At 44.6% G+C, this 24938-nt stretch overlaps 2 protein-coding genes across 7 annotated transcripts in view; one reads left to right on the top strand and one right to left on the bottom strand.

Annotated features, from left to right (window-relative positions):
- The window catches only part of NDST2 (N-deacetylase and N-sulfotransferase 2), a 127294-nt gene extending 109802 nt beyond the window's left edge, over positions 1-17492 (top strand). For all 6 annotated transcript variants that reach the window (XM_030276804.4, XM_012574527.5, XM_002193265.7 and 3 more), the window contains 12 exons: positions 551-638; positions 814-968; positions 2461-2646; positions 3030-3158; positions 8132-8314; positions 9116-9212; positions 10373-10496; positions 11961-12135; positions 12363-12533; positions 13871-13980; positions 15457-15559; positions 15714-17492. In XM_030276804.4, the coding sequence (XP_030132664.1) occupies positions 551-638; positions 814-968; positions 2461-2646; positions 3030-3158; positions 8132-8314; positions 9116-9212; positions 10373-10496; positions 11961-12135; positions 12363-12533; positions 13871-13980; positions 15457-15559; positions 15714-15839 (1647 nt within the window). In that variant the 3' untranslated portion in view covers positions 15840-17492. The remainder of the gene's footprint in view (positions 1-550; positions 639-813; positions 969-2460; positions 2647-3029; positions 3159-8131; positions 8315-9115; positions 9213-10372; positions 10497-11960; positions 12136-12362; positions 12534-13870; positions 13981-15456; positions 15560-15713) is intronic.
- A 5493-nt stretch (positions 17493-22985) lies between these two features.
- The window catches only part of ZSWIM8 (zinc finger SWIM-type containing 8), a 53841-nt gene continuing 51888 nt past the window's right edge, over positions 22986-24938 (bottom strand). Inside the window, exon 26 of the mRNA XM_002193291.7 lies at positions 22986-24010. Within this exon, the coding sequence (XP_002193327.4) occupies positions 23807-24010 (204 nt within the window). The 3' untranslated portion in view covers positions 22986-23806. The remainder of the gene's footprint in view (positions 24011-24938) is intronic.

Raw genomic sequence — 24938 nt, forward strand, 5'->3', positions numbered from 1 at the left:
CTTTCAAGGGAAGTCAAAGTCAGGGAAACCTCTCTGCTGTGGAGGACTCGTTGCATGGGTAGTTCTGAGAATCCACCTTTCCTCTTGACTTCTTTTCCTTCATCTGTGCACCATAGGCTGCCCCATCCTTCTTTTCACTAGCACATAGGCTGAGAAGGGACAGAGTTTCATTAGCAAAGTCCCAGCCAACATGGGTGAGGAAGGGAGCATTGAGGCTGAACCTGTAAAATTTAAAGAATCTATTGCTTTCAAGTGAGATTTATTGTCCTTTTGCCTTAGCACAGACACTCTGGGTCCCTCACACTGAAGTGGAGAGCATGATCTGACAATGGTTTTAAAGAGGCATCATTTAGTACAGCAGAACTAGTTCAAGTCAAGGCTGTGTATGAGGAGCACTTATCTGCTCTGCTCCACTCCAAGAGAAACAATGCCTAAGCCCCATCTCCTGTGATACCTCTTCAGACTCAACTGGGCACCAGTAGAACACAAAGTCATGTTATAGAGGAAAAAATATGAATATGAACATTTCTTTTTCCTTTTGTTCAAACAGGCTTTACTGAGCACTCAGAATAAGCTGAGAACTTTAGTCCCAAATTTCACCTTCAACCTGGGCTTCTCAGGGAAATTCTACCATACAGGTAAGCCCCTGACACTCCTTTGTCTCAGCACCTGCATGCAGCCCCCGTCTTGGGGTGTGTGTCATGTGTAATGCAGTAGAGGGAGCATGACTTGGAACGGGATTAGCCACTGCATTTAAACACTGAGCTCCTCTTCTGCCTTTTGATTTTGCACTTCCTTTTCTGCTTTCTGTAGGTACAGATGAGGAAGATGAAGGGGATGACATGCTGCTCAAGCACAGGAAAGAGTTCTGGTGGTTCCCTCACATGTGGAGTCACATGCAGCCTCATCTTTTCCACAATGTCACAGTGTTGGCTGAGCAGATGAAGCTGAACAAGCAGTTTGCTGTGGTAGGGAACATTGCAGTTTATTTACTTTACATTGCTAATCCTTAAACATTTTTCTCCTATAATAGCTGTTTGGACTGCACTGAACCCAAATAGTAGTCTAATATTTCAGCTGCATTTAAGCAAGGCAGTTCTGGAAGTTCAAATTGATATGTGCCTTCTGCTGTCTTGAGGCAAGAAACACCATTCACATGTTTGCCTGTTCCATGGGAAATGTTTCCCAGCACCTGCATGGCCCCAGGCAGCTCTGCTACATTCCAGGGTGCAAATCCCAAGGCTCTTGTTTCCTGAGGTGTGAACTTGTAGAATTACCATCCAAATGCAATTAATTTACAAACTCTGGCAGTGAGCAAGCATTTCCTTTTCCATCCTTATTTAGTGTGGTTCTGTAAGGAAGTCACCTGGTGGTAGTATAAAATACTCTGTCTGCTAACAGCCCTTCTTCTGGCCTCCTACACAATGTCAAGGAAGTTACTTATCTAGGAAGCACAGAGGAAGTTGCCCGGGTTTTGGCAGAGGAGGGGGAAGCCTTGAACATCCTGCATTGATGGAACAATGTCTGTTTAGTTCTTACAGCTCAGAGTTGAATATAGCGTACATGTTTCACTGAAAAGAAATGTCCTCTTCACCTCTAGTTTGGTTTTTTTGATGGTAATCCCCTTGGGAATAACAGGCTTGTGTTCCTGTGACACACAGATTAGGAATGATCTTGAATGCAGAGCACAGTCACAGCATTATAGAAACAATTTAGGCTCCTCCTTTTCCTGGTTAAATAACAATGCAGTCTTCTGCAAAGAGAGACAAAGCACAGAACACAATTACACATATTTAACATAAAACAGGCTAGCAGTCACAAAAGGTTATTGCTTCATTTAGGGGCTCTGGTTTTATCATCTACCACCGGGGCAGAACTGTCATCATTGAAATTGTTACCAGAACCATTTAGTGGAATTAAAACCCAAAAAATTCAGAAATTTCCTGTAATTTTAATGTAGCTCCAGGCCCCATATCTTCACCTGTAATAGTCTCTTGCTCCTTGTCTGCTTTTCTTTGAATTGCTAGAGACAATACAGATCTCAGTCGTCTTCCTTTCCTCTATATCAGTTAAGGAAATTTTGTTCTCCTTCTCTAGTGACTCACATCTAGGCATTGTGGGAATGGGATGTGTCACTTAACAGCGTTGATTAGTTCGTAGTAACCAGAGAGCCGGACCTGAAGGTTCTGAATTAGTCTGATCTGTCACAGCTGCAAGCTACAAGACCATTCTTACAGCAGCTGTTACCAGTGCTGAATGTCCTTGTTGGTACAGAATTACCCCTATATTTCTACAGATGCATAAAGCAAGAAGTATGAGCAGTATTTCAGGTTTCCCAATCCAGAGAGTTTCCATGTTCCTCTGTCATCTTGCTCCAACTTGAATGCTGTTGGTAAATATAATCCTTATTAAGGCTATTAGTTAAATACCGAATTATCAGGCTGTGTATTCTGCTTCCAGGAGCATGGGATTCCCACAGATTTGGGCTATGCTGTAGCCCCCCATCATTCTGGGGTTTATCCTGTCCACACACAGCTCTATGAGGCATGGAAATCTGTTTGGAGCATCCAAGTAACGAGCACAGAGGAATACCCACACCTACGGCCTGCCCGGTACCGCCGTGGATTCATCCATAATGGAATCATGGTGAGCACAGCAGAGCCCACTTGCCTGCCCAGGGAATGGTCTTCTCATGGCCTGCATCAGAGATATTAATATTAGTATCACCAGTGATTCCAAAATCAGTAAGTGAGGCAAAGAAAAACTTGGCTAAGGCCAGTTCTGTGTTTCTCAGAACAATTCGAATTGAGAGCAAAACCAAGCCCATCCAGACTAAATTTAAATCCCAGTGGTTTGTTTGCAGTGTGATGAGTTAAGCGGTTGAGAGGAATAGTAAGAGTCCCCTGCACCTATGTCACTTACACCCCTTACTCTTTATATTGATTCATAAAGTGCTGCTTTGACTCATTCTCACACAGATGCTGCTGCATCTGCCTCTTGCTAACTTTGCTTTTTTCTGATATTGCCAGGTTCTGCCTCGACAGACCTGTGGTCTTTTTACTCACACTATCTTCTATAATGAATATCCTGGTGGCTCAAAGGAGTTGGACAAGAGCATTCGTGGTGGTGAACTCTTCCTGACGGTACTTCTGAACCCAGTAAGTTCATCTGAAAGGGGAGTTTGTGCACAGCTGTCCCAGCTTATGTGCCTGATATGGGAAAGGACTAGATCATGTTGGAGGCTCAGTGTCACCCCCATGACAGTGTGGGTATCTCCAGTGTTTTGCCAAGGAGATGTGAAATGGAGGTCCAAGGAGGTACCTGTTGGTTAATGGTACTTTGCTTTACACACTGCCACGGGAGCATCAGTACTGAGTGTGTCAAGAGGTGCGACCTGAGCAGAAAGAAACCAGCCAGGGTGACATGCTGACCATGGGCCATAGCACAGGGGGTGTTACCTGGGCTGCTCTGTCGTCATGAATCACAAGTGAGATGTGCCTTGGCTCCTTCTGTTCCATGCACATGTGCTGCCTGCTGGCTTCTCCCCTGGTTTACTGATGAGTTTTGTTCACAATAATTGCCTTTGCTGGGCTTTCATTATGAAGTGTTCTCCCCTTTCTTTCAGTATGCAAACACTTGAAATGATTTCTGTTTTTGTGATGTAGCTGTTACACTAAGGCTTTTTTGTGAGATATGGGTCTAACAGAGGTGTTTCCTTTTCTTTCAATACTTGACAGTTCTTTTAAACCACTAAGCAAATGTAGTACCTTCAACACCCTGCAGTCCCTTCTTCGAACCATGGACAGTAAATCACATGAGTTTCTCACTTCCCACTGACGCTGTAATGGTGTACTAGGAGGCAAGAGATACCATAAAATTTGGTTATTTTTATAAAATTCTAAATGGGTAGAATCAAGAGATGAAGTTTGGTAGCCCTTTTCAGTCACAGAATACACTTCCTCCTATTTCTGCTTGTTGGCTGCAGCAGGAAGATGTGCTGCTCTTTTTGTTCATACAGTAACTTTCTCAGTTCCCCACATGAATTTTTTTCTTACTAAAGCTGATTTGACCCACAGCTGCTTGTCCTCCATTTCTCTGAATAGATATTGCCTTGCAAAGTTTAGACAGTTATTTTAGAATGTCTATCTTTGTAGTAACGCCTGAATATAATAATGCTTAATCTCTTCTCATGACTTCCACATTTCTACCACCTTCCTTCTCCTTTATACACCTCTTCTACCAGTGCCTGAGTATGGACAAGGAGCCATGCAGGCAGATCTGAGAGGAGTAATGTTGGTTCTGGCTGGTTTCCTAAGGGGGATCCCTGGAGTACCAGTGCCAGTCTTTGAGTACTTGTTTGTAGGATTTTTTTCATGTAACACCAGTGACTCTGTTCACTATGATGTTTTTTTTCATTCCCTCTCTCTTTTGCACCTTGATTGCAGGGTTGAATATGCAACTTTAGCCACATTTGGTCAGGGCTGTAGAAGACCAGCAAACCAGAAAATCAACCTTTTCTCAGTGATTTTATTTTTTTCTTTGTCTCTTGCTTTTTTTAGTGTTTAGTAAAACTGAGAGTGAAAAAGCCTTCACAGTGTACTCTGGGTGCACCAGACAGACAGACAGACTGTAATTGACAAACAGGCCTGGTGTTACTGAAGGTTAGCCTGTGATTAGCTCTGGCTTGTGTAGGATCTGCAGAAACTGTGGGTCTATGACAGCCCCACTAAAAAGCTGTAGGAGTTTATACTTTGTCTGGAAGCCAGCCTTCTGTCCCTATTGCCTGAGATGGAATTGTTTTCTTTACACACCACAGGCAAACCTTCCTGCTTGATAAAAGTTTGGAGTAAGGAGGAGGTTGTTCTTTGCATTACATATGGAGTGACCAGTCAGGTGGAAAGAAACTGCTTTTTTCTCTTGACAATTTATTTTCTGGGCTTGTGCTCCTATATGCTGGGTGACTTGCACCTTGCTTCACTCTGTAATTGTCAAATCTTGAAGCATGCAGAAACAGCCTCTGTGAAAGTAAAGGCTATAAGTTTCTCCTGGAAAACAAGTTGCTAGTCTGTAATCCAGAGATCTTTACTGATCTAGGAGACTGTGCCAAAGAATTAACAGAAACATAGTATCTAGAACTACCCAATAAAATTTACTGATAAGATGTGATGGTCAAAGCAGCTGGTAGTAATGTGTGATCCAAATACAATTTAGGAAAATTGTATTCTGGGACGGGATGAGCTTATTTGCCAGATTTACTGTTCACTCTTTGTGGTGACTTAAAACTCTTTCAGGCACTTTCGGATGCTTCCCATGTTTACACTTCTGCTTCCTTTTGGCAGTGTAGTATTTCTCTGTGTCAGAGCAGAGTGCAGTGCTCTAAGCTCCTCTGGTGTTTGCACAGTGAGTCAGACCTTGCATTCCTCCCCTTGCTGATAGAGCCATCAAAGGGGTCATAGAAAGCTGGCCAGCTCTGCAGCTTCAGCAGTGACCCGTAGCAGACTTGGACCAGGCTCTTTCAGTCCTTTCTGGTGCTTCCAGCTCCTGTTAAGTGACATGGAGGAGTCTCCAAGCCTGTATGTGTATGATAACTCCACAGTGCAAACAGAAGATGTTTGATCTTCTGACTAGTGAACAAGGTCTGATGTCGGAATAGCTGTTGATCCTGAGCACAGGCTGATTGCTTCTCACAAAAACTGCTGCTCACACTGCTCAGGCCAGTTACTGCTGTGCCCACAGCTGCTGTTATTGCAAGGGTGCTCATATCCTTCTGTTTCTGTATGCTAGGCTCTCTGGGACCTTTGCTTTCATCTTTCCTCAGTGTGAAAGAAGGGAAATCACAGCACACTGACAGTAGAAGGGAGGGGAGAGGAGGGAGGTGTTACTTCCCAGTCAGTCTGTAGAGTCAGTGAGTGTGAATGGGAGGGAGGGAGATGGCCCTTGAGTGTGGCTTATGTCAGAAGTAGTGCTTGGAGCTGTTCTGGCAGCAGTAGCTGTGATGGGGGCAGAGCAGGCTGCCAGGCCTTGTTAAACAGTGAACATGTTACAGGCCATGACTGCACACTCAAAAGTCCAGGGAAATGGCTTATCAGCTGAGTTTGTCTTTTCTTCTTCCAAACCCAGTTGTTTGGGACTGTTTGCAGGTGACAGCATTACCTGTGTGAGTCATTTTATCAAATGTAGTCAGTCTTGAGACACAGTTGCTAACTTGGAGCACATGCAGGTTGTTTTTTTATTCTGGAAATCTTGAAGGGGTCCCAGGTGGTCTCCTTTTTCTTCCCTGCTGCGGTATTTGATTTGTGCCAGTGAGCCAGACTTCTCATGCAGCAATTTTTTCCTCTACGTATTTCACCAGCAAGTCAAAGGGATGAGGCATATTTTGCTATCACAGAACCTTCCTGATGTCTCCCACAAAGGGGCAAAATACAACACGAGATGCATCCTTTTGCCATCGTGCCTTGCAGTTACACAGATCTTTCTGTCCTCTGCTCTGTGTTGTATTTACCACATCCTTCTTACATAACAGCACTGAGCACATGCTGCTCTTTGAAGTGTAGGTGCCAGAGCCTGTCTGGCAGAGCCTCTCTGTCAGCTCAGTAGGGAACCAGAAGTGAAAAAGTCACAGACAGACAAACATGATAGATCTTGATCTCCACTTACTTTCCATGTGTCCCAGAGTCCTACCAGTGTTTTCTGTTGCCTACCCAAAGATGCTGGGTTGTGAGCACCTTATGGACAGAATTAGATTTGTTTCATACAGTCTTGGGGGTGGCTCAGGCACAAAGAGCTGCTTTCTATCAGTACCTCTTCTCTTGCTGAGACCAGCCCATGGTGACACTGGGTAGAAAACTGAGTTCAGACTTCCTCAGTGCCAGCAAATGTCTTCATCCCAAGACCATCTGTCTCCTGCTTCCCCATTTTGCTCTTTTCCTGTCCCCTGCCAGGAAAGCCTGTCATTGCCTCTTGACCTTACCTGGAGTCACCAGAATTGAACCCAGGACTCTACAGCAATGGGTGCCTCTGCTGTGACTGAGGTTATTTTCCCTCCCTGCACTTGCAGGCACTGGGCAGGGACTGCTAAATCAGCCATTCCTCCACTGGCCCCAGTGTTCTGCTTTTGTTTTTCTAACTTCTACCATGGTGTGGTTTATGCCTGGCAAAGTGCCATTGTGTTATGGGCACTGGGATGCCGAATTCCATGGGACATAACAAAACCACACACTAGAGTTAAGCTGACAAGAGTCCTTCGTACTCTTTTCCAAAAGTTAAAATAGTGAAAAACTGACAGGAGGAAAATATATCGGCTTGAGGGAAGAGATGGCTTGGCACAACAGAGATAGTGCACAGCCCCCTGAGCGCTGCAGTGCTGCCACAGCTCTTGAGTGCCACTTTGCCCATGGATGTTAAAGCTTGGCAGGACCTTTTTCAGGGGCTGCTTGTGCTGAAAGTTCTTGCAGGCTAAAACTTACCAGCTGGTGTCTGTTTCTAGGACAATATCCATCTGCAGTGTCTCTCTGCAGTCCCTGTTCAAATCCCCAGACACACCTGTTTATGTTTTAAAGTGGGAGTTGCCAGTTGTTCCTTTACATTTGAGATGACAGCTCCAAAGAAAATGAAAGCTGATGGCCTGTGGGCCCAGGAAGGACTCCTGTGACAACCATCCCTGTGCTGTGTGGCCTGCCCTGCAGCATGGTGTGCCCTCCCTGGCCTGCTGCCCTGCTGTAGCAGACTCAAGAGGTTGCCCTGGTTGTGCCTTGGGGAGGGGAAGGGAAGCTCCTGTTTTCCCATGAAAGAGGCTTTGCAAAGTTTTTGACTAGTAGGGAGTTACTGACTAAGCCTTGTTCACCTAAATGTCTTAGAGCCACTTGAGTGGGATTTTGAAACTGTTCTGGACTCAGATCCAGGGTTCAGTTATGACCCTGCACCTCTCCTAGGGATTACTGAGGGGTCTGTGACCCTCCTCGCCTGAATTCTTGTTTTCCAAGCACTGTATCCTGGCAGATGGACGTTTGTCAGGCAAGACAGCCATGGAAGTCTGAGTTGTGAACAGCTTCTTGCTGACCATGGAATCAAGCTAGGCAGGAACAGTTCTGTTACCTCATTTACCAATATCGCATGTCTTTATTATTTTCAGATCAGCATCTTCATGACACACCTGTCCAACTATGGGAATGACCGTCTTGGACTGTACACTTTTGAGAGCCTGGTCAAGTTTGTGCAGTGCTGGACCAACCTTCGCCTGCAAACATTGCCTCCAGTTCAACTTGCCAAAAAGTACTTTGAAATCTTCCCGCAGGAGAAGAATCCCTTGTGGCAGGTGAGAAGGCAGCTTTTACTGCTCCTGGTGATTTTGTAAGAGGTGTATCCCACATTTGAAGTGTAGCAAGACTGCTGATCCAGAGTGCAGAGCAGTAAAACATAAAATTTTAGGTTTAAATCTGTGGCTTCAGGCTGCCTGTGGCACATGGCAAGGTGGAAGGGATGGGGAGTAGGAGCAGCAGGACACAGTCACAGTGTGAGCTGAGGGACAGGGATTGACTGTCAGACATGACCGGGGGCCACTTTGCAGGCATTGGGGTCATTAAAGGGCTCGTATTAGAGCAAGTTGCTGTGAAATGTAAAGTGTGCAAGCAAGAGCCCTGTTTGGTTCTGGAGGAGCTTGCAGGCATGTTAATGTGATTAATCTCAAAGTAATTTCACACTGCAGAATTCATGTTCATTAAATAAAAACATGCTTATTCCATTTTATCCCAGTGCAGCAACTCTCTGCATGGTAATGAGCAGATGAAATTAGCTGAAGGTGATAGAGTTGTCTGTCTGCCAGAAGTTCACAGATGTTGAGCTGTGCTGTCACAGTGGCCCAGCCTAGTCTGGCTACATAGGGCAAGGCCTGTGGTTAACACTCTCAGAGGGACTCTGGATCTTGTGTCACTGGAGCTTTTGAAAATAGTCCCCAGTGTTTTTACTTAATACTTGATGCCTGGCAGAGCAGCAGTGTGGCTCTGAAGTGTTCTTCATATGCTAATAGCATTTTCCCAAGAGGACTGGCCCTTCCAGCTTTTCCTCCCCTTGCCATTACCTTCTGTGGTAATGCTTAATCTCATCTCTTGTGCTACAGAATCCCTGTGATGATAAAAGGCACAAGGATATCTGGTCGAAAGAGAAAACGTGTGATCGACTCCCCAAGTTCCTCATCGTGGGACCTCAGAAAACTGGTAATGGGAACACTGTTACATGGATTGCAGCTTCCATCTCACTCTTGCAGAGAGCTGGACAGGTCTGTGCTGTAGATCTGTATGGCTGCCCTTTGCACAGGCTGCCAAATGGCCACAGAGGACATTTCAGATAATCTCAGATATGTTCTGACCTAAATCTGGCAAGTCTGTCAGTACTTTTCCCCCCTGGCACTGTGCTTGGCTTGCCCTACCTGTTTTGGCTTTCCACGTAAGCTCAGAGAACCTGTGACCTTAGTGTGTCACAAACAGGCTATCCGCAGGACTAAGCACGCACACGTAGAAAATGTTACAGCAAAGGTCCCCTAGTGCTTTTATTGCTGCAGATCTGTGTACCCACTGCATGCTCCATGTCACTGTCATTGGGAGGGAGAGAAATGCCTTTGTCTGATCTCTGTCACCACCTTTTAACTGCTGTGGCATTGTGGTTGGCAGTGACATAGCTGTATATACGGTACTGACGAGTTCCCTTCTAGGCTGCAGAGAGCAAAATCTCTTCAGCTAACACCAGGTCTACAAACCTTGGCTTTCTGTGTAATGCAGTGCAGCAGCAGTACCAACTATCCACAGCAAATGGTGATCCTGGACTTGGAACAAAGCTTGTCCCAGGAGAACTGCTGTCCCCTGGCTGTGTCACTGGGAAGCTCTGATGGTGTGTGTGCAGCATGAGCCCTCCTGTATCATGATCCAGGCTGGTTGCAGGTGGCTCAGTAATAGCAGGGTAAAGGGAAAACATCTCAGCAACATACAGCAAAGGCAGGACAAGGCATCTCTGGTGGAGTTCTCACCTCAGGACACTAATGTCCCTAGCACACCTCCTGCCCAGGCCACCTCTCATGTGGCAGGTTTGTGTTCTGCCACATGACAGTGTGGCTGTGCCACTGGCATGGGAATAGCCGACATGGGTGGCAGCTGTCTTGCAAAGGAGGCAATTCAAATCAGCTGCATGAGTTAAAATGTGGATTGAACTTGACTGAGCAGTGCTTGGTGTCACTGCTGTTGTAACCTGAATGAGCTACGGGGTTGGTCAGCTACAAAGGAGAGCAGTGTGCCCATCTGGGAACTGTTTCTTGCAGTGTAGCCTTTAATTCAGCCAGAGCATTATGTGTGACCCAGGTCCCATTAACTGGTTCCTGTTGCAGGCACAACAGCTGTGCACTTCTTCTTGACCATGCATCCAGCTGTCACCAGTAACTTCCCAAGTCCATCCACCTTTGAGGAGATCCAGTTTTTTAATGGCCCCAATTATCACAAAGGAATCGATTGGTAAGAAACCTGACGCATGTTGCCTTCTCCTGAGTCTCTCTGTATGTCCACCTCGTCCCCCTTAGCAGCTTCTCTGTTTCTGAACAGCTGTTTTTGTCTTGCTTTGCTCAGTGCATGCTTTCTGTTTTCCTAGTAACCCAGCTGTGTAGTTCCAGGTGCAGCACAAGTAGTTTCTCATTTTACTGACTCTTCACCAGGAAGAGTTGCAGGCCTGATTTAGCTTTAAAAACTCAGCAAGTCTTTGTTAAATACGCTGCTGTCATGAAGTTACTTTTACCTTGACATGCGAAACAGACAGCAGTGTTCTCATTACAAAGTTCTTTGTGGTTTCAGAGTTAAAACACATAATACTGGAGGGGACAACCTCCCTCCTAATGTTCTCAGGCCTTGACACTCAGAACCACCACTGTGTTCCTTGTGCTGGCTCCAGTATCCATATGCATACCTTGGTGTTTACATGTAGAAGTTTCCACCTGGCAGGGAAATTCTAGTGTCACTACGGCACTATTATGCCACTGTGTTTCCAGGGAGAGAAAGTTTAAAGGTGTTCGTTACTCAAAGTAGTGGCTTTGGTTGACAGTGGCACTGGCCTCCCTTGTGTGTGGCTCTGAGGGATAACTGTGTGGCACAAAGGCATTCTGGGATTTCTTTACCCATGAGTTGTGGGAGATGGACTTCTCTAATCATTTAGGGGACTTTTGAAACGATACTGGAAGATGATTAGTACTTGAGCAGAGCTCACCGAAGTCAAGCACTACAGTGCCAGTTGCACTAGCTGACAGGTTAGAAAGTGAAAGCTTCAATGTGCATCCCCTGGAAAAGCCCTCCAGATTGATCTGAGTGTGGCATCGCATGCACAGGGAGAATCTTTGTATTTAACATGGAATTTGTGTTTGTTGCACAGCTTAGATTTGAACACAGATCAGCCTTCCAGTGCTTCAGAGTCCCCAGACTGCCTTAACCTCTTACCTTGTTAATCAAATATCTTACAGTTTCCATGTTACTCATTCAACAAGTTCCTGTGAGGCAGGGTAGAGCTCTTTACCCTGCACCTCAGCTATGCACTGAGGTACAGAGAGACAAATGCTTTAGACAGATTTAAGCAAGTGGCTGGTGACAAGGCAGGCAGATGATTCTGACTTTACACTTGGACAAAATCTTTCCTGCTAAAGCTTGCAACTGGACCTTACCCTCAGGTTTTTCCTTCCACTGCCCAGAGAACACATTCTCAGCAAAATACTTTCTTACCTTTCTATCATTTCTCAACTTTCTTTGTCATGTGCCACTGCCCCTTTTTGAATCGCATGTCTGCTACATCTGCACTCCCTTGTTCATCCCCTGCATTCCTGGGGAGGTGCAATTTTGCTGCAGCTGTGTCTGTTGAAGATGAGTTAATGGCATTGTGGGGGCTGTACCTTTTCTTGTTGGGCCGTGCTGCTCACCAGCATCCCATCTGTTTGGCAGGTACATGGACTTCTTTCCCATTCCCTCCAATGCCAGCACAGACTTCATGTTTGAGAAGAGTGCCAATTACTTTGACACAGAGGTGGTACCAAAACGTGGTGCAGCCCTGCTGCCTCGAGCCAAAATCATTACTGTTCTGATCAACCCTGCTGACCGAGCCTATTCATGGTATCAGGTAACTTCCCTCCCTGTGCTGGGGGTAAGGGCCACAGAGATATTTCAGTGGGGGGAGGTAGAAAGCCCATGATGGGCTTCCCTGGAGGAGGCAGGCTCCCTGCAGGGTGGGGACAGATTCACATACAGAGGCATTGGTGGGTGGCTGTGCTGAGTCATCGGGGTCTGCACTGCGAAGTGTAAGGCGGAATCATGTTCCTGCTCCTGAATTCAGCTTGTGTTTTTCAGCACCAGCGTGCTCACAATGACCCTGTGGCGCTCAATTACACCTTCTACCAAGTGATCTCTGCAAAATCCCAGGCCCCACAGGAGCTGCGCAACCTGCAGAGCCGATGCCTGTTCCCCGGCTGGTATTCCACGCACCTGGAGCGCTGGCTGACCTACTATCCCTCTGGGCAGGTAGGAGAGGGTCTTGTGGAGCCCCTTGCAGGTTTAGTGTAGAGAGGGGAACAAACTGATTCATAAGCGTGTGCTCCCCACATAATTTCAATTTTACTTTCTTTCTTGTCTTTTGGAACAAAAGCCTTTTCTTTCTCCTGTTATGAGTGGGTAAGAAATCAGGCTTGAATACTCCAATTTTGCACTTTATTGTATTTGTAAAAGGAAATGAATGCAGGAGGATACTGTGATCTCCTAGAAAGCTCCACAGTACTGGGAATTTCAGCAAGAACAGCAGTGGTAGCACTCCCTTCCTTTCATCTTGGCAGTCTGCAGTCCAGGGACCCTCTTCAGGCCCAGAAGGTCTTCAGCCACTTGCTGTGGTTTTGTTGCTTTACAGAGAGGCTCATGGACTCTGTCTCTTGTTAGTTCCCATGTTGTGAAGCCTTTAGCTGTCTGCTGAAGGGAAAGTTTTCTGCAGAGATGTCAGGATTTGGTGTTTTGTGTATAAATTTGCAAAAATGCAAATAAATAGATAGTGTGGACTATTTAGGTCTCTAAATTCTGAAGAGGTTTCTAAACTGTCTAATAGTATCTGTCTATCTATCTTTCTATCTTTATCTATGTATCTATATATATATATGTGATAACTGTGAGTCAGGATACGATTTTTCAAGTTCTTTCTCCTGCTGGAGTTATTCTTAAGACAGTCTGTAATCCAGCAGAGGTTTATAATGTCCATTTGGTCTCTTATTCTCTGTCCAAGCAGCACAGCCTGAACTGTACATGACAAATCTGTCAAGGCTAAAAGAGAGATGGTGAAGCATTCTTAGGCTTGTATCTCATTGCCTTACTGTTCCTGGAGGTTATTGCTCTGAGGAATGATGGAGCCAAACACACACGTCCTTGTTCTTACCGCAGGACAGTCTTCAGTTAGTGTGATTATTGCTCCATTCTGTTCTTTGGAGTAGGTAATTTATTAGCACAAATGTTGGTCATTGTCTATGAGACATGTAACAGAATACTTAGCACAATAGCTGCTGACATCCAAAAAAAAAAGGTTTCCAGAGACATCTGTACATGTTGCTGCTGGGCCTTAGAGCTTAGTTACAGAGCACTTGACCAAAGACAACTTTAATAAGCAAAGCCTATCATGTTGCACTGTTATATGGTACTTGTGGCCCATATCATAACTTCTCTATCTCTGGTGACAAATGGGCCACATCCCCGCACTGTGTTGTTCTAGAACAGACAGATTTTGGCTGCCTGTACTCACAGGCCAGGGCTGTTAGGGATGGAGGAAGATCAGAGGTGTCAGCACAAGCTGGTAGAGGCTAAGGCAACTGTTCTCTTTTCAGCTTCTCATTGTGGATGGTCAGGAGCTGAGACACAACCCTGCCTCTGTAATGGACAACATCCAGAAGTTCCTGGGAGTTACACCACTCTTTAACTACACCCAGGCCCTCAGGTAGGGAAATAACTCTATTTTGTGAGGATGCTTTCTCAGCCAGGAAGCCCATGATTCAAAGAATACTTCTTGTCTCTGATCACAAGATCTGCCAACATTTCAGTTATGCCTAACCCTAAAATTAGATTCAGATAGCATGAGATGCTTTGTGGAGACTGGAATCACACCTTGGTGTTTCCTGAAATTATAGGGGAAGGACAAGGTTTTGACACTCTCATGGAGAAGAATGAAGTTGTTCACAGCAGTAACTATGATGTTTTTTCCATTTGGTCTTTGTGTTTCAGAAAAGGTGCTGGAATTATTAGCACTCCTTATGCTTTGTGTTATACCTGTATCTGACAAAAAGTAGAGGAGGTATGATAAAAAATGTGTGACAATCTGCTCATATCTTCACCCAGATGGAGATTAGGGCTGCACTGCACAGTTTTGAGGTAAAGAGCCTGTTATTAGAGATGACATGGATTTGACAGGTGCCCAGAGCTGTCTGAGGGAGCATTAGCAGAGGCACCATCTCACTGCTACAGTTACAGGATGTTACTGAGTTGTGACTGTGATCTTGCCCACACTGCACGTACAGTTAATTTGAATAGATTAAGTGCTGTTGAAGCTGTACTGTGGCCATACCAGTGTTCAGTGGAAACTCTGCAAGCCCACTGAAGATGCTGCATATTGTTCTTTGCAGCTGAAACCTGTTTTCACATCTTTGCTGTCACAGCCTATTCCAGCTGAGGATGGTGGGTGGGGATGCATGCATGTAAACACAGAACAATTGCCCTTTCCTTTCACAGCAAAGACAGGACAGCTATTTCAGTTCTCTCCCTACAGCTGTTTCCAAAGGGGTGGCACACAGCTCCCCAGGAAGGAACACATTTAGAGAAATGTCAGATTACTTGAAAGCTTCACTTGCTGCAGCACAGGTGCTGATGGTGAATGGAGTATCTACAGTAGTGGTACTGGCTGGTGCCCCTCAGCCAGGGTCAGAAAATAGATGGGATTTGTCAGCTTGCCTCAAATTTCTTCAGGCAACTTGCTCAAACCTCAAGCTCACCTTTGGCCAGCTGAAGGGACAGACCAAGCCAGATCCAGACAAGGTTCCCAGCATTTCCTCATGCCTGTGTTTTAGCAAGAAAAGAAACACTTGACTCTTTATAAACAGTCAGGGGATTCTCTAATACTCAGCTATAGAAAGGAGATTTAAAAGAATTTACATACACCAAAAAAAAACAATTATTATCTTTCCCCCCAGCTGAACAGACAATTTTGTAACCATGTTACAGCTGAAATTCGCATAAAGCTGAAATTGTCATGTTTGTTATAGATTTCTTGACAAAGTAGTCCAGTGCAAAAAAACTGAACCAATATCACAAAATAAATAGGTAAAACACCAAAATAGGAAATAGCGCTGGAGTTACTTAATTTCTGCTGCTGCTAATTGGGTATGTGGCTGTATCTTTCAAAGATAATTGTCTTTTTCAGATTTGACGAAGCAAAAGGATTTTGGTGCCAGCTGCTAGATGGAGGAAAGACTAAATGCCTAGGAAAGAGTAAAGGAAGGAAATACCCCGATATGGATTCCTTGGTGAGTAGCTGTCTCAAATCTCTCGGCAACAAGAGATGTAGAAACATCCCAGCAAACCCACATGGATTTTCCTACCATCTGTTCTAGATGACCTGTGGATCATGTGTTGAGGGGAACATCTTTCATGCTCATGTGGTCTATTTTTTCCACACAGTCACGGCTCTTTCTAAGAGACTTCTACCGGGAGCACAACATTGAATTATCCAAGCTGATGAACAGACTGGGGCAGCCCCTTCCAACCTGGCTCCGAGAGGAACTGCAGAACTCCAGCTGGAGCTGAGAGGGACTCCCTTGCCCTCAGTGCCATTGGGATGTGTGGTTCTCCAACGTGTGCTATGATGCCATCTCTTGTCAAGCCAAAACAACTGGACAAAGCAGCAGGAGCAGAGAATGTGCATGTGGAGCCTTGCCCCACCCTTGGAAAGGGCTGCTGCCCTGACACTGCCTCGGGGCATAGAGTGCAAGTCACATTCTTGAGTATTAATGGTGTGCTACTACAATTTGACTTTTACTTAGAGGAAGGATTTCAAATGCCAGGCCTATTTAGAGCAGGGGAGAGAGCAGAGTTAACACTTTGTGTATTTTTAAATTACTTTTCTGTCTATGAAACAGGCACGAGCTGGAGTTAATGTGTGACTCTGAGCCCAGAAGTAAAGATGGAAGAGGGGAGACAATTGAGCCCACTGCTGAGAAAAGAGCAGCAGCCTAATAAAAGGGGAATCTAGTGCAGTGAAGCCCAGCTTTTATCCATAGTCTGTTTGGCACAGTGAGGCCCAAAAACACCTCATTCCTGCCTGTACCGCTGCATGGGGATGGTGGGGACTGCACCTGTGGGGACAGAGAGGGACAGGTACCCTTGTCTCTTCTTATCTGCAGTGCTTTGGGTGTGATGCAGTGTGTAGTGACTCTGGTCAATGAATTGCTTTGTTATCTTAGAGAAAAGGTTTGCCACATGTGGCAGCAACATGGCAAGTATTTCTCTGCAGGGACTTAAGACATTTCAAAAGATAACCAAGGAGCAGTAAAGTCCCTGTAGAGCACTTGGGAGCTGTGTGTAAGTGCAGCACAGAAGCAGGGGGAGGCAAAGCTCAGGTATTGTAAAATAAGGCTGATGTTACAGCTGAAAGCAGGCAATTCAGTTCCCCATGTCTGATCAGCTTAAAAAAAAAAAAAATCCTTTTCCAACAGTCCAGTGCCCCTACCACACAGTCCAGTTGCTAGCACTGTTTTAATCTTCTTGCATGCCAACAGTGCAATGAGAAAAGGAAAAAAACAAAACCAGTTAAAAGTAAGTTCAGGTATAAAGGGATGACTTTGCACCAGAAGTGGCTTCCTATGCCTAAAAGGGGCATTCTGCATATGGTAAAATAAGTACACTAAGGTACTTTGCCTCCTTCTGCAGTTGTTGGATAATTATTCTCAGAGGAAATCCTCCATCATGGTTGTATATATTTTCTTTGAACCCTCCTTCCCAGGCACAGGTGGTCCTTGGAGAATGCTGCAGGGGGGCAGGATCCACATGAACAAGTTATGGAAACTTCCACAACTGTCACAAGCCACTTCTCTCTCAGCCAGAGAGAAGTTGCTTCAACTGAGCTTTTCCATTGAGCCTTAGGTATTGTGTTTTTCTGAATGAATGGTGCATTTACCGTTGTATGTAAATGTATATAGTATGCAATATAGTATTTTATTTCATGTGCCCTTGGGAAGGGCTATTCTGTGCAGCCAAAAAACAGATGGAAAAACTAGAAACCCCTCTCTCATTCCTGTTAGAGAGAAAAGCCCACAACTTCCTGCACTTGATTCATGTATAGCATCATTCACATTGAATGATAATGAAGAAATTCTTGGCTCTCGAAGCTGAGCACATGCGTCTGAATAAAGGCTAGAAGTAGTAGTAAGTGGAGATTCAATAAATGTACTACTTATTTTTCTTCTTTGTGATGATTTGGAGTGGTGTCATGGACCCTAAACTGGTACAAGGTTAAGAAAAACTGAAAATCCTCCTCCAGGCCTTAGAGCTGGTATTTGGAAGGCCAGCAGTGGTGTTTAACTTACCTTTGAAACAACATCAAAGCAGTGTGCTACAGCTTGCAGCCTGGAGTTTGACACTCATTCTCACTGGTTTGCAGTAGTGGTGACTTTGGGGCCATTCCTGGCTACTGCAGTTGTTTCCAGCTGCTGTGCCTGCCGTAGCAGAGCTTGGCTCTGTCCCTCCTGTCCAGGTGTGCCTGGCACAGCAGCCCTTACAGTAAAAACTGGAAGGAAAGCATTGTTTGAATAGTCGTGCTTGTGAGAGCATTGTGAAACAGTCCTACAGCTCTCCCTTCACCACACGCTTCACAAATAATCCTGGCAGCAGCAAGGCATTTTCACATGCTGCCACAGGAGGTGGAGGATCCCAGGACCAATGATTGTGCTGCTCCCTTAAACATTTTCCTGCTCTTAGTTCATTATAGGTTGTCACACAATTACTTCATGCTTGACCTCAGACTATGGTACATCTTTGAGGAGATGCCCAGTAAAAATAAATATGATATAAAAAATAAATGTTGGGAGGGGCTCAGTAAGTCAGTGTTACTTTAGTGGTAATAGTCCGTCACTCAAGGCAGCAAATGGTAACTGTGGAAGTCTCATTACCTATTTCTTCCCTCATCTAGTTGATTAATTTCTGTACTGCATTAGTTCTTACTGCTTATGCTAATGACAAACATAGTACCTGCTATGGTCAGCTCCAAATATAGGATGTCCTTACCTGATGAAGAGCTGTTTTCAAATCTGCTACCCTTCTCTGTCAGCACATGGATGCAGAAGCTACCTGCTTTCCAGACATCTCTTCAAAGCTGTGGAATCAAACACTGCCTCCTACGAGAAGCATGTGTAATACCAGAAGCTCTGTGAAACCAGAAAGCCAACAAACCCCATATTTTTTAGTGAGAGACACTGGGTACTAAATACTGGCCCATCTGGCACTAAAACATGCCAGATCCTCACACTTCCATAGTAGAAACAAACCTCACCTTCTTGCCTTACTGCTGCATAACAGAAGTTCATGGTAACCAGTTCACTTCTAAGACAAAGGAAAATGATACACACAAAACAGGACCTTAAAGGTTTCTTTGGAAATGTATTAAAAATACTTCTTTAGTCTGATGCAACTCCCTTTTAAAAAGGAGTAATTTGACCCAGGAACCAGAAGGTTGTGTGATTTCTAGCACAGCCAGGTGCATGAAAGGTGAGAACTGGCAAAACAACAACAGGAAACTCTTTGGAACTTGTGCTTGCAAACAGGAAGCACAAATTAAATCAGGAAGATTCTTAAAGTTGTCTGCTGCCTCTTTCTAGTCAGCACAATATTCAGGGAACACTGGTATGAATCTCAACTATAGGGTGAGGACCTTCTAAGAGAACTGGAGAATTTCTCTGTAGGTAGCAGCATATATCAATTCTACACAAAAAGCTGATCACTGAAAGTTGCAATTTTCATTGGATGACAGCACTGCAAAGATGTATTTCTGACAGAAGCTTGCAGCTCCTGGAAGTCAGAATGACACACAGGAATCTAACAAGCCACTTTGATCAACCTCATCCTGATGTTTTTCAGCCCTTACATACAGGTGGAAAGAATATTCTTTGATTCTTTGCTGATCATTTTGCTGTATCAGTAGTAACATGGCCAGAAAAGTAATGATAAACAGGTCTGAACCTGCCAAATGAATCAAGCAAATCTGCTCAGCCCTCTTGCTGAATCCTGAGGGAGTCCTGGCTGACATGGTGCAACTGCACACAAGACACCACCACAGCAGCAGACAACATATACAAGTGTTTTCAGGCTGCCTCAATCCATCACATAGCAGAATGCGGATGGAACACTGGTACCTTCTCTCTATTTATCAGTTTGTTCCTTTTTTCTTAAAGGCATGTAGGGGTTAAAAACACAACAAACCAATTAATATTCACCTCTGAAACACTTAGGCTGTTTTGCTATAAAAAGTATTCCTGACACTCATCTCCACTATTCTATGTAGAAATAATCTCTTTTTAGCTTTAAAAAGTGGCCTTCTTCCAGGACTTGGTTTCTCACCTTTCTCATCTCCATAGCTTTGTCAGCTCTCACATCTCTCCACAATATTGTAACCCAGCAGGTCCGTAGTGGTGACACCATTACAGCAGTCAGAATCCAGCTCATGGTTATCTCACTTACAGCGACAGGATCATAAATCAGGCTGGGCCACATCCCCACGGGTCAATGGAAAAGGTGCTTTTCAGGACTTAGAGAGTAAGTTCCTGGCTGACGTAAATGAAGCAATGTAAGTAGGACATGGAAGGAAATGTGTTGACAATGCATGCTATGTACATATACCAGATATGTACTAGATTTAATGCATTTCCACCATCTTCCCCTTAAAACTCACAACTCCTTCATGGCAAAAAAGGAATTGTGCAGTACAGCCTGGACAGCACTAAGTAGTTATGAATACTCTAACGGGGAGCAGACAATGCCCTCAAGATAAAAAGTCACTTGTTTACAGAGCAGAGTCTTTACAAGATGGAGAAACACTATTCAGTAATGGCAGCTCCTGAGAGCACACAGAGTTTCTGCATGGTGCCCTCAGGGAAAGCACTCATAAGTCCTCAACTCAAATGAAAACCCTCACCCAGAACAGCCCCAGCTGCACTTCCAGCTTCCACAATTTAATACTGCTTTGGGAAAGGTGCCTCCACCACCCTGCTCCAAGTGCAAATACCCTTAAAATGGAAACAGGAAGCAGAAATGAGTTCAAAAGCCACATTTGAATTATCCTGAGGGCAAGGAGATAGTGAGGGGGAGGCAGTTTAAAAAAAAACAACATCAACCAAAAGACCCTGCTTTCACCATAATCATGTCAATGGCACTTAAATACAGGCACAGAAAGAGAAAACAAAGTATTTTAAATAAACTGTAGTTGAGAGCCATTCAGTATATGGCTTAAAAGGGTTTAAAAGAAAAGTCATACAAGAGTCATGGTGAGAAAATGCTGATATGTCCTGATGGCCGAGCCTTTTACTTTCTGCACCTCAAAAAAAAAAAAAAAAAAAAAAAAAAAAAAAAAAAAAGTCAGTGGTAGCAGACCACTGTGAGAACATAGATATCTTTTGGCACATTTTCTTCCCAGTTATATCCTAAAAAATTCATTTTTATATCCTGCCCATCTCTTAATGTCTAGGTAAGAAAACTACAACTTTTCTACCTGTTACAGAAAACTGTTCTAAATTTATGCCATGTTGTTACAGCTGACCACTTTGACCAAGAGGTGGTGAAGAACTTCATGGGTACATCAATGCTTACCCATTTCCACTGACTGAGGTTTCCAAGTTTCCACAGAGCACTCCAGCACTGGGTAGCAATAGCCAAGCTGGTGCTAAATAAGCTGGGAAAGTAAAAGCTGTATTCTGCTCCAAAATACCACAGTTCCAGGCTTGATAAAAACCAAACCCAAGCAAAAAAATTGTTCTGAATAGGCTCTCCAAAAAGCAAAATAAAAATTATGAATAAATAGTAAGGACTGTAAACAAAACTAGACAGGGGGCTTTTCAGGGTATGGCTAATTACAGCCATACCTGTTGCCAGGCATGTTATTTCATTACAGGACAGCTCCAACTCACCTTGTACATAGACTGTACAGACACTGAAGTTCAAAGGTAAATACTGTTCTGTTAACTCATATTCCTGTAAAGTGCCTCCAAAAGAAAACTTTAGCAGACAAGAAAGATGGTAATAGGTGAACATATCCAGAAATGAAGACACTTCATGTGTTGCTGGGAAAGTCCTGGTGAACATTTACTCCAAGTGAAAAAACACACGTGTTAACTGAAAGTCAGAGGAAATTTGAGTTGCCTGCAACCTCTTTTACAGGTCTTCTGCTGAAATGTCTTTTCAGAATTTCTAAGCCTATATATTTTTCTCACTCCTGGAATAGTGACCGAGTAACAAGACTGCAGTGGGTAATAATTATTCTGTTTTAACAGGAAACGAAAGCTTCTGGGTCCATCAGTACTCATCCCATCTCTTATAAAGGAGAAATACCTCAATAACCTCACAGCCACATGACAGTAAACATCATCATCTCCTTCCTCACTTTCTTCTGTCCTTGCTCAGATACATTTCATGGGCCTTGGCTCAGGAACAACAACAAATTACCAGACACAGTGGTCTGAAAACTCACCTGCTCAGGGTCTAAGTGTATTTTTCCAATCAACATCACAGATGAGGCTTTGACATTTCATTTCCCTATTCAATCCAAATCCTTAATGCTACAAGTCACTTCTGCTCCTGACACTTAATATTCAGCTCTTTTACCCATTTCCTTTGTGCTTCTTTCCTTCTAAAACATACTCCCTTCTCTTCCACAGATTTTCCCCTATAGCATTAGAAAAGATTACACCTTATTAGACAACTCATTTTTCTCTAAGCTCACAATTCTGAATATGCAAGAACCAGAGCACAGAAAGTTTTCTAGGAACCCAAACCTTCCACATAGCATCAGATTCTGTTCTCTTGTAAAATGCAGAACAACCAGCAGCTGATAGTCAACACAAACTTCAGTTTAAAAACCACATATTATTATTACAACCATCTGCATTTCTAGTTAGCATGGGACTAGACACCTTATGGAGGAATACAAGGAGCTATAAGGAGATCTTTAAATAGTTACTGTTGCACAATCAGAAGTAGAGGAACCTAAACCATACTCTCTGGCCTGTGCAGTACACAAAGCAAAACCAAAAGAGCCTGTTCATCTCTTTTGCCATGTGCCTATGAGTTACTTTATTCTTTAAGAGTCTCATTGAAAATATCAAACAGGCACATATTTCTAACTTGCAGAAACTAAAACTCATTGGCTAAACTCAAGTAAGAAGCAAAATACATTACTGCTGAGAAATGGGACTTTTAACACACGAGTCATCCAACTTCCACTTTTAAAAGCCCTGAAATGTATGTGCTTATACACTTAAGCTATCTAAACTTAATTTCCTGCAATGCTGTCCCTACTAGATATCTTTCACCGTCCACCAAATACCTCTCTAAATACATGGGAGCAGCTGGTGTTCTGCACAATACTTGGGAAATACAAGGCTATGCATTATCACACAGTATTAAGGCTAGAAAAGGAACCCAGTGACTGACAGAACAGTAGGAAGAACATCCCAGGCTTACCACCAACTTTCCCAACACCCATCAAATATGTACCTCAGCCTCTGCAGGGGCAAGGTAATTATCAGAGCAGTACTAGGGAAGAAACCTTTGGGCCCCAGCTTGTGCTGGACTGCTGCTCCCCAGAGCACAGCAGCCACCCACCAGGGTCCACAGGAGCTCTCACTGACACACAGCTGGCCAGCTGCTTCAGACTGCCAACATCATAGCAGAGAGAAGAGAGAGTCAGTCTAAGAAAACAAGTGTTTAATCAGGAAACGAGAAGAGACGAGGGATAAGAAAGTGATTACAGGAGAGTAATACCCCAGCCAAAAGAAACAGGATTGTACAACTTGTAACAACCAGGATCAAAACATTCTATGAGCCAGCAGTTCCCAGTGAGGGACACTCCTGAGAAAGAGCTCAAGCACTTCTGGCAGTCTCCAGGCAGCTCAGTGCAGTCAAGGACTCACTGCCCCAAGCTCCAGCCTCTGTCCTCAGCTGCTGCAGAAAGACTGCAGAGGTGGCCCTGGCCCTGCTACTCCAGTCTCAGCTGCTCTCACCAGGAGTTGCTGAAAGGGATGGAGGGACCACTCGCTGTGCACAGCAGTTCCAGCCACTCTCCAAAAGGAGATGGTGTGTGGAGTAAGAGAAGCCCATACAAAAAAAAAAAAAAAAAGTTTACATATTTATAAATGCCAAAATAAATATTTCAGACAGAATCCCCAACCCCTCTAACATGTGCGCAATCACACTGCAAACTGCTCGCAGGACAGCCTCCCGGGGCTCAGGGAATAAAGCGGTGACTACACCACAGGGCAGCCAGCTCAACTTCCTTCTCATTTCCTGATGCTTCTCAAGCCTGCAGCCCACTGAGAAGGAGGAGGAAGGGCGAGCAAAGCAGAGTGCCAACACGCAACAGTGCTGGAGAGGAATGTCATGGTATAAATACATCAGATCAGTGGTTTCCAACAAGTTAAAACTAAAAAAAGACACCAGAAGGAAAGATGGTGTAAATGGAACTACAACTATGTTGGGCAAAGGGTTGTGTGTCCATGGAGCTCCACCTGATGTTATGGTGAGAAGGTGGTCATTTCCAGTGAGACCCTTTGCCACAGCTCCTTTGTCTGCTTGCTGCGCTTTAGGTTCTGGAGAATATCATTAAACTGCATCATGCCCATGGGAGTCAGGCAGAAGGCGCTTCTGGCGCTGCGGATGGCATTCACAAAGTCATCGTAGTCAGCTGGAGTGAGATGGATCAGCCGATGATGGATGTACTGGATGGGAAAAGGGAAAGAGCCTTCAGGCATTTGCTCACCATTCTCCTGCTGGTGAAACTCAGACGACTGAGTTCCCAGGGCAATAGGTCACATGGTCCTGCCACCCACTAGTGGGCCCAAGACTCGCAGCTCTGGTAGAGTACCTCCAAAGCTGAAGCGCTGTATCCTACACCCCAGCACACCCTCAGTGTGAGGGAGGGCAGTGCTCCCTCAGAGCACCAAAATGCAGCACACAGCATCAGCAACTGTCCTCTATGTCATCAGCACTGCATTGGGCTGTAGTACAGCACTAAGGAGCCAGGTAACATTCTACCCCACCAGCATCCAAGCCTCACAACCTTTCATTCTGCAGGTTACACCCAGCCTGGTCACCTCCACATCTCCTTCACTAAGGGACATGGGCTGAGTAAAGTTCACACTAAATTGCTACAAAATATCTCTAGGCTTAACACTGTCACTTCTATCAGCTTCTCAAAGGCTACAAACCAGCAGGCTTAGCTTTTGAGGTCAAACGAAGAAGCTGTCATGTCTCAAAAATACCACCTAGAGGGTGACAGAACAGCTAATCCAGTCTGGACAACATGGCTACAGAATCACCCTTTGGTTGTTTATTCAAGAGAAGCAGGTATATGTGAGGTGTCCTGATCACACTGTTTTAAAGAACAGGCAGCTTTGGTATTCCAGCTGGCTCACTGAAACACTGGCCTCAACAAAGCCTGGGATATCCATGCTGGTAGCTGACCAAGCCATTTCCACTTTTGGTGACAGCACTGCCACACCAGACAGCCATGCCAGGGCTTTGTGAGGAGGGGAAAACAGGCTACTACTAACAAGAAAGTAAAAAGGATGGGCTAGGGACAGGGATAGACAGGAACCTTGAAAACATAGCAAAGAAAGTTCAGAAGTTAAAAGGTACACATAGCAT

Source organism: Taeniopygia guttata, chromosome 6 (assembly GCF_048771995.1).
Source record: "Taeniopygia guttata chromosome 6, bTaeGut7.mat, whole genome shotgun sequence".
NCBI classification, from domain to species: Eukaryota; Metazoa; Chordata; class Aves; order Passeriformes; family Estrildidae; genus Taeniopygia; species Taeniopygia guttata.